Source organism: Mustelus asterias, chromosome 11 (assembly GCF_964213995.1).
Source record: "Mustelus asterias chromosome 11, sMusAst1.hap1.1, whole genome shotgun sequence".
Taxonomy (NCBI): domain Eukaryota; kingdom Metazoa; phylum Chordata; class Chondrichthyes; order Carcharhiniformes; family Triakidae; genus Mustelus; species Mustelus asterias.
The window spans coordinates 103,224,870-103,239,104 of NC_135811.1; the positions used below are offsets into that span (position 1 = coordinate 103,224,870).

The 14,235-nt window shown below is 44.7% G+C and overlaps 1 protein-coding gene across 2 annotated transcripts in view; it reads left to right on the plus strand.

Moving 5' to 3' along the window:
• LOC144500749 (ADP-ribosylation factor-like protein 5B) overlaps positions 1 to 14,235 on the plus strand; it is a 43,962-nt gene that overhangs the window by 17,010 nt on the left and 12,717 nt on the right. The window contains exons 2-3 of one of the 2 annotated variants that reach the window (XM_078224147.1): positions 8,175 to 8,235; positions 10,119 to 10,266. In XM_078224147.1, coding sequence (XP_078080273.1) covers positions 8,175 to 8,235; positions 10,119 to 10,266 — 209 coding nt within the window. The remainder of the gene's footprint in view (positions 1 to 8,174; positions 8,236 to 10,118; positions 10,267 to 14,235) is intronic. The other variant, XM_078224148.1, reaches the window with a different exon arrangement.

Sequence of the window (14,235 nt, forward strand, 5' to 3'; positions counted from 1 at the left end):
GATCTGTCTAACCCCTGGTTTTAAGAGCTGCCTGTCGTTAGTGTGAACTTTGCTTCACTCCAGTCATCCTTGCAGTTAGTGAAGTTACCAATTTGCGGACTTTAACAGCTGCTAGAAAACCAGTGTCCTTACCCACTCTACATGAGTGTCACTGGATTAAAGTCTCGTTTTCTGACCAGCAGAAGTAAATATTTCTCTCCTCCTTTCTACAACTTTTTTGGGCTTTTAAAACCCAAGCATCTACTTAAGATTTACTTATTCTCTCTTCAGTCAGTTGTACCTTGGCTTTAGGCAGAGACAGCTTTTGTGGACTGGAAAAAAAAAACATGTTCATTTTAATTACTATTGGCTTCAAGGTGTGAGTTGATAGATGGCAAGGATCGAAGCCCAGGTGCTTGTAGTTCACCACTGCCCAGGGGCATTGGTCTGTGAACCGTGTACAGCTGTAGTAAGTACACCGAAAGGTTAATCAGTTAACAGTAAAATCCCCATGGAGCTGACCCAGTGACAAATAATCCTTCCTTTTTGACAGTTTTCAGATTACCTAAAGACCCAGAGAATTCGCAGTTGCCACATCTGTAAGATATCCAGGATTTCTGCATCTCCTGACAGATGCTCATATTCTGGTGTAACTTTGTGTCTGTTAATATTGTACAGCCTGGTTTCATACTTGATTGTTTTGATCTGACTAGTTTTGCCACCATGATTTTACTGTGCATAATCTTCCCCAACATCTCTGTACCCTCCCTATACTGGCCTCTTCCCATTTCTGATTGTGATTTTAATTGCTGTACTGTTGATGGATGTGCCTTCAGCTGCCAGAGTCCTAAGCACTAAAGTTTCCTCCCTGCACCCCTCCACTTAAGCCACTTCTTAAAACCTACCCTTTTTAACCAAGTTATTGGTCATTGAATCTACCATCCTCTTGTGTGTCAGTGTCAAAATATGCATATTGGTTTGCCAGAGGTTTCTCTTCCTCAAAGTACCAAGTTGCCCTTATGTACACCTTCATGGGCACTGGGTCCCTCCCCCAAGTAGCCACTTCTCATGCACCTGTCCTCAAAATTACTGTGGATGCTGGAATCTGAAACAAAAACACAAAATTTCAGTAGGTCTCAGTGGTTAGCACTGCTGCCTCTCCGTGTCAGGGACCCAGGTTCCATTCCAGCCTCGGATGACTGTCTGTGTGGAGCTTGCACATTCTCTCCGTATCTGCGTGGGTTTCCTCCCACAGTTCAAAGATGTGTGGGTTAAGCTGTTTGGCCATGCTAAATTGCCCCTTAGTGTCAGGGGATTAGTAGGGTAAATACATGGGGTTATGGGAATAGGTCCTGGGTGGGATTGTGGTCGATGCAGACTCGATGGGCCAGAAGGCCGCCTCCTACACTGTAGGGATTCTGAGGTCTGACAGCACCTGTGGAGGAATAATAGAGCAATGTTTTTGAGCCTAGATGACTCCATCAGAACTGCTGTCCACAGATGCTGTCAGATCTGCTGAGATTTCCCAGCATTTTTCTGTTTTTGTTCCCAGACTGAGTGTCTGGGCATGTGAACAGGTCCATGTCCATTCCACTGCTTCTCACTTCTGATCAAGGTGAGAACCAACAGGCGTGGGAGTTTTACCTTTGGTGTTCTTGTCTGAGGAAGGATGTCCTTGCTATAGATAGAGTACAGTGAAGGTTTACCAGGCTGATTCCTGGGATGGCAGGTCTGTCATCTGAAGAGAGACTAAGTCAGTTAGGATTATAGTCACTGGAGTTTAGAAGAGCGAGAGGGGATCTCAGAAACATAAAATTCTAACAGGGTTAGACAGGGTAGAATCAGAAAGAATGTTCCTAATGATGGGGGAGTCCAGAACTAAGGGTCATAGTTTGAGGATAAGGGGTAAACATTTTAGAACTGAGGTGAGGAGAAATTTCTTTACCCAGAGGGTGGCAAATGTGTGGAATTACTACCATAGAATGTAGTTGAGGCCAAAACATTCTGATTTCAAGAAGAAATTAGATATAGCTCTTGGAGCTAAAGGGATATGGGAGGAAATGGGGGTATCAGGATATTGAATTTGATGATCAAAATGAATGGTGGAGCAGGCTCAAAGGGCCGAATGGCCTACTGCTGCTTCTAGTTTCTATGCTTCCATGGCTGGGATCTGTGAACCCTGCACAGAACCTGGTTTGCAGCTGGACCCTTTTGGGTTGTGTAGCTCCGTTCCATACCCAACCACTGGCTAAAGTGAGAACATTGAGAAAGAGAATGAAGAGCGTGCATTTTCTTTCCTGGCACCACTGTGTTTGTGTTGTCCCAAAGCACTTTACAACCAATGTGCTGCTATTGAGCATCACTATATGCTGGGCAAACATGGCAGGCACTTTACAAGCCACAAAAAGCCCAAAGTCAAATGAGATCAAAGTCTCGTTAACCTAGTTAGGTTGAGGCATGAATGTACCCAGGACTCCTGTTCTTGGAATAATGCCATGGGATTTTTCTTTTGCATCCACCTGAACCAACAGATGTGAGCTTTTACTTTATGATCTCATCCCCAAACACAGCGCTTGAACTAATGCAGCCCTCCCGGAGTATTACGCTGAGCACTGAGACACAAGCCGCGTTTAACTTGTGATTCAAGTTCTTTGTTCTGCACCTGGATTTTTCTGTTGCCTGGAGGAGAGGTGTCTTAATTCACAGCCCTGGATCTCCTTTTTTGGAAAGAGGGCTGGGCCAGGCGCCAGCCAAGGAAATGCCAACACGTTTTAGTAACAGTGTTTCTCGGGTTTTTGTGTGTTAGAGTCCAAAGGAAAAGGCAGACTTCAGCAGTAAGTTGATTGTGACTGCATGCACCGTGTGGATAAGATTGTAACTCCTGTGCCCTTTATACCTGCCAAACTTTTTCTAACAAGAGTCAGGTTTTGTTTTGTTATGCGCAGCGTGTGTATGTGGTGGGGGTGGGGGGGGGGGGGGGGGTGCACAGCTGTCGCTGTTGGGCTTTTGTTTGGGCTGCGTGGTGACAGCTGCCCTTTGAATGCCAGCAACCTGCTTTGACATGTGGGGCCGAATGGAATCCTCTGACAGGGGCTGCGGGACAAGATAGTGACTCTGCAGTCTCCACATCTGGCAATTGGGTGGTGCTGACAGATGGCTGGTGAGCTTTTAAAGAAAGTCAGCAAAGCAAACAACTCTCCTGGAAACATGAAACCCAAGCCGTGACCTTTTGCAGATAGATGGCTTTCTCCTGCTGCCCTCATGGTATCGATTTTCACATCTATGGTCCCGCTGCCACACAACTGTGGGGGAAACTGCAGGTATTAATGATTCGTTCATTCTGGTGCAGTGTGTTGGAATGAAAAGCAAAGGCTTTCGTTTATGTAGTTTCTTTCCACAGCTACGGGACATCCCAAAGGCTTTACAGCCACTGAAATAATTATTTTTGAAGGATGGTTACTGTTGTAATGTACAAAATACGACAGACATTTTGTACAGACAGCTCCCCCCCCCCCCCCCCCAACACACAAACAAGCAGTAACATAATGACCATCTGTTTGTTTTTCATAGAACCGTACAGTGCAGAATAGGCCCTTCAGCCCATCGAGACTGCACCAATTGTTTATGATGTTGATTTAACATTGACTTGAATGAGGGAAGGGCTCTCCTGCCCTCCTTCGAGTAGTGCTGCTGAATCTTTTACCCACGAGTTGAGAAAGGGGGTGCCTTGGTTTAATGCAAGTTCATAAGTTCAAGGAACAGAATTAGACCGTTCGGCCCATTGAGTCCGCTCCGCCATTCGATCATGGCTGATATGCTCCTCACCCCCCTTTTTCCTGTCTTTTCCCCATAACCCTTCAACCTATTACCAATTAAAAATCTGTAACTCATCAAATTTACTCACTGTCCCAGCATCCACCGCACTTTGGGGTAGCAAATGCCACAGATTCACAACCCTTTGGGAGAAGTAGTTTCTCAAGTGTTTTAAATTTGCTATCCCTTATCCCAAGGCTATATGACCTCTCGTCCTAGAATGCCCCACAAGAGGAAGCATCTCTTCCACGTCTACTTTATCCATACCTTTTATCATCTTGTACACACCAATTTGATCTCCCCTCATACTTCTAAATTCCAGACAGTATAGGCCTAAACTGTTCAATCTCTCTCCATACGGCAAACTCCTCATCTCCGGAATCATCTCATCCAAAAAGCAGCACTTCTGACAGTGCAGCACATGCACAGTACTGCACTGAATTTTATGCTTGGGTCTCATGAGTGGGGCTTGAAGCCACAAAGTTTTGACTTGGCAGTGAAAGTGTTACAATTGACCCCAGGCTCAGTGGGTATCGCGACTATTGTTATATTGCGTTATCTTGTTGTCAGCGTCTCCTTCATCAAATGTTTCTGTTTTCAATATTTTCAAACACAGCTGCTGCTTTTCCAAGGGCATGTATTTGGGTATGATAGTGCAACTTCATAGTGGGACCCAGTTACATTTTTGTTGCAGTGAGCTTTAATTACAAGTTTATAATTGCATGGTTCCAGAAAAAAAACGTATTTAGTTTAACTCAAAGCTATCTTAACAGGCAAGGATCCAAGTAAAGGCCATTAAGCAAATGGCGTGGAGATGCTGGCGTTGCATTGGGGTGGGCACAGTAAGAAGTCTCAACACCAGGTTAAAATCCAACAGGTTTATTGGTAGCACAAGCTTTCGGAGTATTGCTCCTTCATTAGGTGAGTGAAGGAGCAGTGCTCGGAAAGCTCGTGGTACCAAATAAACCTGTTGGACTTTAACCTTTAACAACTTAGTAAGAAGTTGAGACTTCTTACTAAGCAAAGGGGGCACTGGTTTCAGACTGCACTCTTGTTTCAGAGGTAGTCTTGCCCATGTTATTCAGAGTAAGAAGTTTAACAACACCAGGTTAAAGTCCAACAGGTTTATTTGGTAGCAAAAGCCACACAAGCTTTCGGAGCTCCAAGCCCCTTCAGGTGAAGCACTCAGGTGCCTCACAAATTTGATTGAATTTTTTGAGGAGGTAACCAAGTGTGTTGATGAAGGTAGGGCAGTTGATGTCATATACATGGATTTTAGTAAGGCGTTTGATAAGGTCCCCCATGGTCGGCTTATGATGAAAGTGAGGAGGTGTGGGATAGAGGGAAAGTTGGCTGGTTGGATAGGTAACTGGCTGTCTGATCGAAGACAGAGGGTGGTGGTGGGATGGAAAATTTTCAGATTGGAGGCAGGTTGCTAGCGGAGTGCCACAGGGATCAGTGCTTGATCCTCTGATCTTTGTGATTTTTATTAATGACTTAGAGGAGGGGGCTGAAGGGTGGATCAGTAAATTTGCTGATGACACCAAGATTGGTGGAGTAGTGGATGAGGTGGAGGGCTCTTGTAGGCTGCAAAGAGACATAGATAGGATGCAAAGCTGGGCTGAAAAATGGCAAATGGAGTTTAACCCTGATAAATGTGAGGTGATTCATTTTGGTAGGACAAATTTAAATGTGGATTACAGGGTCAAAGGTAGGGTTCTGAAGACTGGAGGAACAGAGAGATCTTAGGGTCCATATCCACAGATCTCTAAAGGTTGCCACTCAAGTGGATAGAGCTGTGAAGAAGGCCTATAGTGTGTTAGCTTTTATTGATGTGGAGATGCCGGCGTTGGACTGGGGTAAACACAGTAAGAAGTTTAACAACACCAGGTTAAAGTCCAACAGGTTTATTTGGTAGCTTGTGTGGCTTTTGCTACCAAATAAACCTGTTGGACTTTAACCTGGTGTTGTTAAACTTCTTACTTAGCTTTTAGTTTAAGAGCCGTGGGGTTATGCTGCAACTGTACAGGACCTTGGTGAGACCACATTTGGAATATTGTGTGCAGTTCTGGTCACCTCACTATAAGAAGGATGTGGAAGCGCTGGAAAGAGTGCAGAGGGGATTTACCAGGATGCTGCCTGGTTTGGAGGGTAGGTCTTATGAGGAAAGGTTGAGGGAGCTAGGGCTGTTTTCTCTGGAGCGGAGGAGGCTGAGGGGAGACTTAATAGAGGTTTATAAAATGATGAAGGGGATAGATAGAGTGAACGTTCAAGGACTATTTCCTCGGGTGGATGGAGCTATTACAAGGGGGCATAACTATAGGGTTCGTGGTGGGAGATATAGGAAGGATATCAGAGGTAGGTTCTTTACGCAGAGAGTGGTTGGGGTGTGGAATGGACTGCCTGCAGTGATAGTGGAGTCAGACACTTTAGGAACATTTAAGCGGTTATTGGATAGGCACATGGAGCCACACCAGGATGATAGGGAGTGGGATAGCTTGATCTTGGTTTCAGATAAAGATCAGCACAACATCGTGGGCCGAAGGGCCTGTACTGTACTGTACTGTTCTATGTTCTATGTTGCATTGCAGCTTGGTGTTGTCTGTAGCTGAACTAAGTCAACATGTTGGGTGAAGGAAGTGAAACTGCTGTAGCGGCAGGCAGTGCTTGTGGCAGTGCTTGTGGCTTACAACCTGACTCATTTACAGCTGCAATCTAAACTCAAAAAGTAAAGTTTGTTTATTAGTCACAAGTAAGGCTTACATTTGCAATGAAGTGAAATTCCCCGCGTCGCCACAGTCCGATGGCATGGGGTTTGAATAGAAGTTCAGTTAACAAATGTTCATTTTAATTCCAGCTACCATCTGTTAACTGGGGCTAGAATTGTGTGAAAATGAGGCATAAAAATCTCTCTGCAGTTGTCTCTGACACAGCGAGAAGGCAGTGTACAAATGGTGGTTAGGTGCATTGGCCATGTTAAATTCTCCCTCAGTGTACCCGAACAGGCGCCGGAGTGTGGCGACTAGGGGATTTTCACTAACTTCATTGCAGTGTTAATGTAAGCCTACTTGTGGCACTAATAAATGAACACATTTAAACAGGGATGTCATCTTGGGACCACATGTGGCCCAGAGTTCTGAATGTCCAGTCCTTGAAGCCCTACGTCATCATGTACAGTTGTCTGTACATGGCAAACCTCATTAGCCATCGCAGCCAAAAGATAAATCTGCTTCTAACTTATTAAGCCGGCCAACTTGGTGGCACGGTGGTTAGCACTGCTGCCTCAGTGTCAGGGACCTCGGTCACTGTCTGTGTGGAGTCTGCATGTTCTCCTCGTGTCTGCGTTGCTTTCCTCTGGGTGCTCCAGTTTCCTCCCACAGTCTGAAAGCCATGCTGGTTAGGTGTATTGGCCACACTAAATTCTCTCTCGGGGTACATGAACAGGCACCAGAGTGTGGCGACCAGGGGATTTGCACAGCAACTTCATTGCAGTGTTAATGTAAGCCTACTTGTGACACTAATGAATAAAAGTAAAATGCTGGATAAACTCAACAAGTCTGGCAGCATCTGTGGAGAAAGAGGGAGAGTTGACATTTCGAGCCCCAGTGACACTTTATTTCGGAGTTCCAGCAGTACTTTGCTTTAATTTTACTGCAACTTTTTTTTTGCAGTTCAGTAAGTGCCCTGTACGTGGCCATTTTTAAAAACTTGCTGCTTCTGGGTCACTGCATCTGTTAAATTTCCTCACCCCGGTAGAGTTCAAATTATGCAGTCAACACCACCCAGTTCATTTTGTAAACATAAATTGGGAGCAGGAGTAAGGCCACATGGCCCCTCGAGCCCAGATTTTGCTTCACAAAGGATATTTACCCAGCAAAAGCATTGATTGTATCTCATTAATTGATGAGTGGAAAGTGCTCTGGATACATTTTAATGGACTCTTGTAGAGTAATATTAAAATACTCCAGGTTGCTCGCTACCTCTAAAGTATAAGGGAGCAATAGAAACATATGCTTTTTACTTAAAGGATATGAGGACGGCACAGTGGTTAACACTGCTGCCTCAGTGTCAGGGACCTGGGTTCCATTCCCAGCTTGGGTCACTGTCTGTGTGGAGTTTGCACATTCTCCCTGTGTCTGCGTGGGTTTCCTCCCACAGTCCAAAGATGTGCGGGTTAGGTGGATTGGCCATACTAAAATGCCCCTTAGTATCAGGGGTACTAGCTGGGATAAATGGGGTTATGGGGATAGGGCCTGGGTGGGATTGTGGTCGGTGCAGACTCGATGGGCCGAATCGCCGCCTCCTTTCACTGTGGGATTCTGATAGGAGTTGGTGCATTCGAAGTTTAACCCTGGTGGGTGTGTTTTGTTTTTCCTCCTCAGAACACAAGGTTATCATTGTTGGGCTGGACAACGCAGGGAAAACAACCATCCTTTATCAGTTGTGAGTACATTTTGTATTTTGTCCATCTCCGCATTGCTGCTTTTAGTACATTTTGTAAACTATAACTTGTCTGCGAATGGGCCTTCAAGCCAAATTAACCGAGCTAAGTGTGTATTCATGTGTGAACCTTTGGAATTGTTTTTTGCACAACTACTGGGATGGGTCCACTCTTCCAAGCAATGCAAAGGTTGCATTTATCTGACATCTTGAACACAGGAATCTAATAGAATATAATGTTTTGCTGAAACCAGAGGTTTTGAATCCGTTCATTGTGCAAATCCTCAATACCTAGTTCAGTCGTTGGATTGTTCGCCTTCAATGGCATGGCTTTGGGCCCCAATGTTTCTCTGGTGTTGCACATATGCATAAAGCAATATGATGTGCAGATTGACAGGTGATACTTATCAGTCATTTCGATTTTACCTCTGCTTAAACTGCTTGGGTGGCACGGTAGCACAGTGGTTAGCACTGCTGCTTCACAGCTCCAGGGACCTGGGTTCAATTCCTGGCTTGGGTCACTGTCTGTGTGGAGTTTGCACATTCTCCTCGTGTCTGCGTAGGTTTCCTCCGGGTGCTCCAGTTTTCTCCCACAGTCCAATGATGTGCGGGTTAGGTTGATTGGCCATGCTAAAATTGCCCCTTAGTGTCCTGAGATGCGTAGGTTAGAGGGATTAGTGGGTAAAATATGTAGGGATATGGGGGTAGGGCCTGGGTGGGTTTGTGGTCGGTGCAGACTCAATGGGCCGAATGGCCTCTTTCTGTACTGTAGGGCTTCTATGATTTCTATGATTTCTTCTACACTGGTCTTAGTTTTGGCAGAAACCTTTTACCTCGAGGGTCTTGTAAGGATTATAGTTTTCTCAAAATTGCAGTCTAATGTACAAGTTGAGTGGCACGATGAACAGTGGAACAATCTGGTGCCAGCAATCAAGCAGACCAGTCAATCAAGACGTGCTTTGCTGTTTGTTTTTTTTCTGTTTTATGACTCTAATGGCCTGATTTTCAGATTATTTTATGGGCCCTATAAAATTATAGGTAAATGTACTGAGTTTAATTTGAAGTCTTGTATACTTTATAAGCTATGTCTGTACTGTGCCATTTTACTTCCTATTGCCCGTTAGTTCCGCTGGAATTAAAGTTTGCACAACTTGATTCTCAGTCACTTTGATCCCTTTTATGCTGTGCTTGCAGGAGTCATAGCTATTGGTCCAATAGTATAACTTCACGTTTCGGTTTGATGTCTCACTGAGACCATATTTTACTGTTAAAAGACTACTGTTTTAGATTAAGTGTAGAGTTTGAGATTTTGTTTTTTTAAGAGCAAAGCTGCTGTCATTAATTTCTGACACCCCAGAATGGAATGAGCAGTTTGTGCCAGTTGGTGTTTTGCTGCCAGATTTTTGGGCAGTGTGGTGGCACAGTGGTTAGCACTGCTGCCTCACAGCGCCCGGGACCCGGGTTCAATTCGCGCCTCGGGTAACTGTCTGTGTGGAGTTTGCACATTCTCCCCGTGTCTGCGTGGGTTCCTCTGGGTGCTCGGGTTTCCACCCACAGTCCAAAGATGTGCGGGTTAGGTTGATTGGTTGTGCTAAATTGGCCCTAGTGTCAGGGGATTAGCAGGATAAACATGCGGGGTTACAGGAGTAGGGCCTGGGTGGAATTGTGGTCAGTGCACACTCGATGGGCCAAATAGCTGCCTCCTGCACTGTGTAGGGATTCTATGACTAGTTTGAAATTGTTTGCTGTTGAGTTGTACAATCCCTAGGCTGAAAGCAGTCCTTTGAAAAATAAGTCAGTGAGTTTTGGACTCTCTGCTCACCAGTCTGGGTGTAATGGATGGTGTCACAGCAGAACCCTAACCCTTTGCTTGGTTTTGTTAACAGCCTAATGAACGAGGTGGTCCACACATCACCCACGATCGGTAGCAACGTGGAAGAAATAGTTGTGAAAAACACTCATTTCCTAATGTGGGACATTGGCGGCCAAGACATGTTGCGTTCGACATGGAGCACATATTATACAAACACAGAGGTATGTGACTGCTCCAGGGAAGAGGCATGTGAAGGTCCAGAGAACTGGATTCAGTTCTGCACACTACATTGGAGGAAGGATATATTGGCGTTGGCTTTCTTGTGATGTGAATTCACCAGACTGATACCGGGGTTAAATTAGGAAGGTTGATCAAGTTGGTTGTTGACTTGAGATGATTAAAAGATTTGATAGGTTGAATAGAGCTATTTCTCCATGATCTAACTGAGTGGTGGATAAGTGCAAGGGATTGAATGGTCTTCTCCTGTCTCATGTACAGTTAGTTCATGTAATTGGATAAAAATTCTTTCTCCTGGGAACAATTGCATTGTAATAAGAATCCAGTCAGAATGCAAGGAATGGGAGTTGGTAATTCAGGCCTGCTCTCTGCCATTCAACAAGGCCTTAATTTCCTTAACATGCAAGCATCTATAAATTATTCCTTGTCTGTACTCTGAACATTCTCTAGGGTAGAGAATTCCAAAAGTTCACAATCCTTTGAGTGAAGAAATGTTTCCTTTTCTCGATCTGAAAAGGCCATTCTGATAGAATGACACCAAGTTCTAGATTTTCCTGCCAGGAGAAGCTTCTTCCAGACATCTACCCTGTAACGTTCTCTAAGAATGGGAGTAATAAATCTGCAGTATAAAGAACTTTCAATGTACGTCTCCACCAACATTTCATTAGTGCAGCAGACATTGCATTTACTTGCATTAACAGAGCTTCTGGCAAAGTAACACTGATGTCCAAAGAATTCCCTCGCTTATCTTGCAGTATTGGATCTTTCTTTCAAAAGTGCTTTCTGCAATCCTTACTTGAAAAACATATCCTTAACACACTCTATGCCTGAGTCTCCAACCTGAAAACCAGCAAGATCTGAAATTTGGTCCTGAGGTTTTGAGACACTACCTGTATATAAAGTGTCCCTTCTCCCTGTAGCTGTCTCTATAACCGTATCTGCTTTGTCCTTTGCAACAGCCATGATCTGATGTCCTGCAGGATTCTGAGACTGGGGATCCTTGGAATGATTTTCAAAATGCGATCAGAAATACAAAAATCAAACACTTCAGCCATCAGATTGCCATGACCAGAGAATTTTAGGTTAAATTTTATCCACTCATGTATGCATCATTGTCACCCCCCATCACAAGGTCAGAAGTGGGAATGTATGTTCAGCACTATTCATGATGACTCGGACACTGTTAAAATGCAACAAGACCTGGACAATATCCAGGCTTGGACTGACAAGTGGCAAGTAACATTTGTGCCACACAAATGCCAGGCAATGACCATCACCAATAAGAGACAATCTAACCACCGTCCCTTGACACTGAATCCCCCACTGTCAACATCCTTGGGATTACCATTGACCAGAAACTCAACTGGATTCGCCATATAAACACTGGCTACAGGAACAGGTCAGAGGCGAGGAATGCTGCACTGAGTAACTCACCACCTGACTCCCCAAAGCCTATCCACCATCTACAAGGCACAAGTCAGGAGTGCGATGGAATACTCCTCACTTGTCTGGATGGGTGCAGCTCCAACAACACTCCAGAAGCTTGACACCATCCAGGACAAAGCAGCTTGCTTGATTGGCACCACATCCACAAATATCCACTCCCTTCACCAACACTTAGTAGCAGCAGTGTGTACTGTTTACAAGATACACTGCAACAATTCACCAAAGATCCTTAGACAGCATCTTCCAAACCCACGACCACTTTCATCTAGAAGGACAAGGGCAGCAGATACACGGGAACACCTGCAAGTTCCCCTCCAAGCCACTCACCATCCTGACTTGAAAATATATCACCGTTCCTTTGCACTCGCTGGGTCAAAGTCCTGGCATTCCCGCCCTAACAGCATTGAGAGTCACTGCATGTGAACTGCAATGTTTCAAGAAGGCAGCTCACCACCATCTTCTCAAGGGCAATAAGGGTTGAGCAATAAATGCTGGCCAGCCAGCGACGCCCATATCCCATAAATGAATAAAAACGTCTTTTCACAATTGGATTCACAAGCAACTTAAGTAGCCCTAAAATGCACAGATGGTGTTACTTATTATATCATTGCTGTTTAGTTTGAGATGTGCATGTTTGTGAGTTGCTTGATCTAACTCTATCATCCCTAAACTTAGCTCTTCTTCATGGACTAGCACACCAAAGAACTGAGTCTGAATCTAAAACCAGGATAAGGGGTCTTTAGGAAATAACACTGAAATCAGTGTACTTCAAACACAACTTCAGAATAGCTAAGTTCCAGTATTGCACTTAATTGTAAGTTCCATGGGTTGGGCAGTTCCACTGTGGTGAGTTTAGCAACGTAAATGTGCAGAGTCAGCTCAGCTGTCTGTTTCCTGAGCGGAAGAAACCTATCTGCACAAATGTTTTGGTAGCTTGCTCTAAAGGGAGTAAAACTGCATCCCTTTCCCTTCAAAAAAAAAACCTCTTGCCCATTGCCTCCACCCCTTTAAATGGTCAACTAGTGAGATACGTTGAAACCCATCTACATGCATTTGTGGGAATATAGAATGAAAACATTGCAGCCTAACTGACCCATGCCCGGTGCTGATGCTCCCAAGAGTTTCTTCCTATATTACAATCTAGGAAGAAACCCTTCCTATATTGCGCATTGAATTCATTGAACTGCAGATAACTGAATGCAGGACTGAGTGCAAGGGTTAAATATCTAATCAATTCCAACAAATTCCCAAACCACAGTTTTAAGCAAGTTGTAACTCCACCTGTCATCCCTGAGTGGTTGCACCTTCAACCATTTAAATTTGAGGTTTGCATGTAGATGCCATCTGTTCTCTGCTTTCTGTTTGCAACATCATGCTCGGTGATTTATGACTTTAAAAATCAGAAGCATTAAAGATTCCTGTTGGGGACATTTCTATGTCCAAGGTTTGAATTGGAAATCTTTTTTGTGCAGGATTTTAATCCCCACTTTTATTTGATTTTTTTTTTGACTTACTGGAACAAGTTTACCCTTGCATGACGCACATTCCTAGATGCACTCTTTACTCTGTATAATCATACAATCCCTACAGAGCAGAAGGAGGCTACTTGGCCCATTGGATCTGCATCAACTCTGACAGAGCAGCTTATCCAGGCCCATCCCCTGTCCCATTCTTGCAACCCCACACACTTATCCCCCTAACCTACACATCTTTTGGACTGTGGGAAGAAGTCGGTGCACCTGGAGGAAACCCATGCAGACACTGGGAAGCATGCAAACCACATAGTCACCCAAGGGTAGAACTGAATCTGGGTCCCTGGCACTGTGAGCTGCAGTGCTAACCACTGCCATGATGCTGTTTGTGCTTTTGAGCATTCTATTCCCTGAGATTGAATCCCATTAGAGGTTTCCCGACTACCTAATTCCACCCAAGACAAAGGCATTTTGCTAAAAGCAGAGTATCTCTACTATCTGCATAATTTTTCACTTTACAAAATGGCTCCCATAACGAAGTTAAAGTTTATTGATTAGTGTCACAAGTGGCTTACATCAGCACCGCAATGAAGTTAGTATGAAAATCTCCTAGTCGCCACACTCCGGCACCCGTTCAGGTACATCGAGGAAGAATTTAGCATGGCCAATGCACCCTAACCAGCACGTCTTTCGGACTGTGGGAGGAAGCTGAAGCACCTGGAGGAAACCCACGCAGGCACAGAGCTGAGCTCCGTGACCTGAGCTGGGAATCTAACCCGAGTCCCTGGCACTGAGGCAGTGGTGCTAACCACTGTGCCACCTACTGACAACACAGTGAATGCACAGATGTTATTGTGCATGAAGCGCCTTCAAGATATGGTGGTGGTCAGTGCCGATCATCATCCAAAAAGCGAATGAGCTGTCCTGTGTCCCAAGTTCAAAATGTTTGAATATTGTTTCCCTTCCATGCGAACAGCTCCAGGAGGTGATGTTGGGCTAGGAGCTTGATGGATGTTCAACTCTTAATATTGTAAG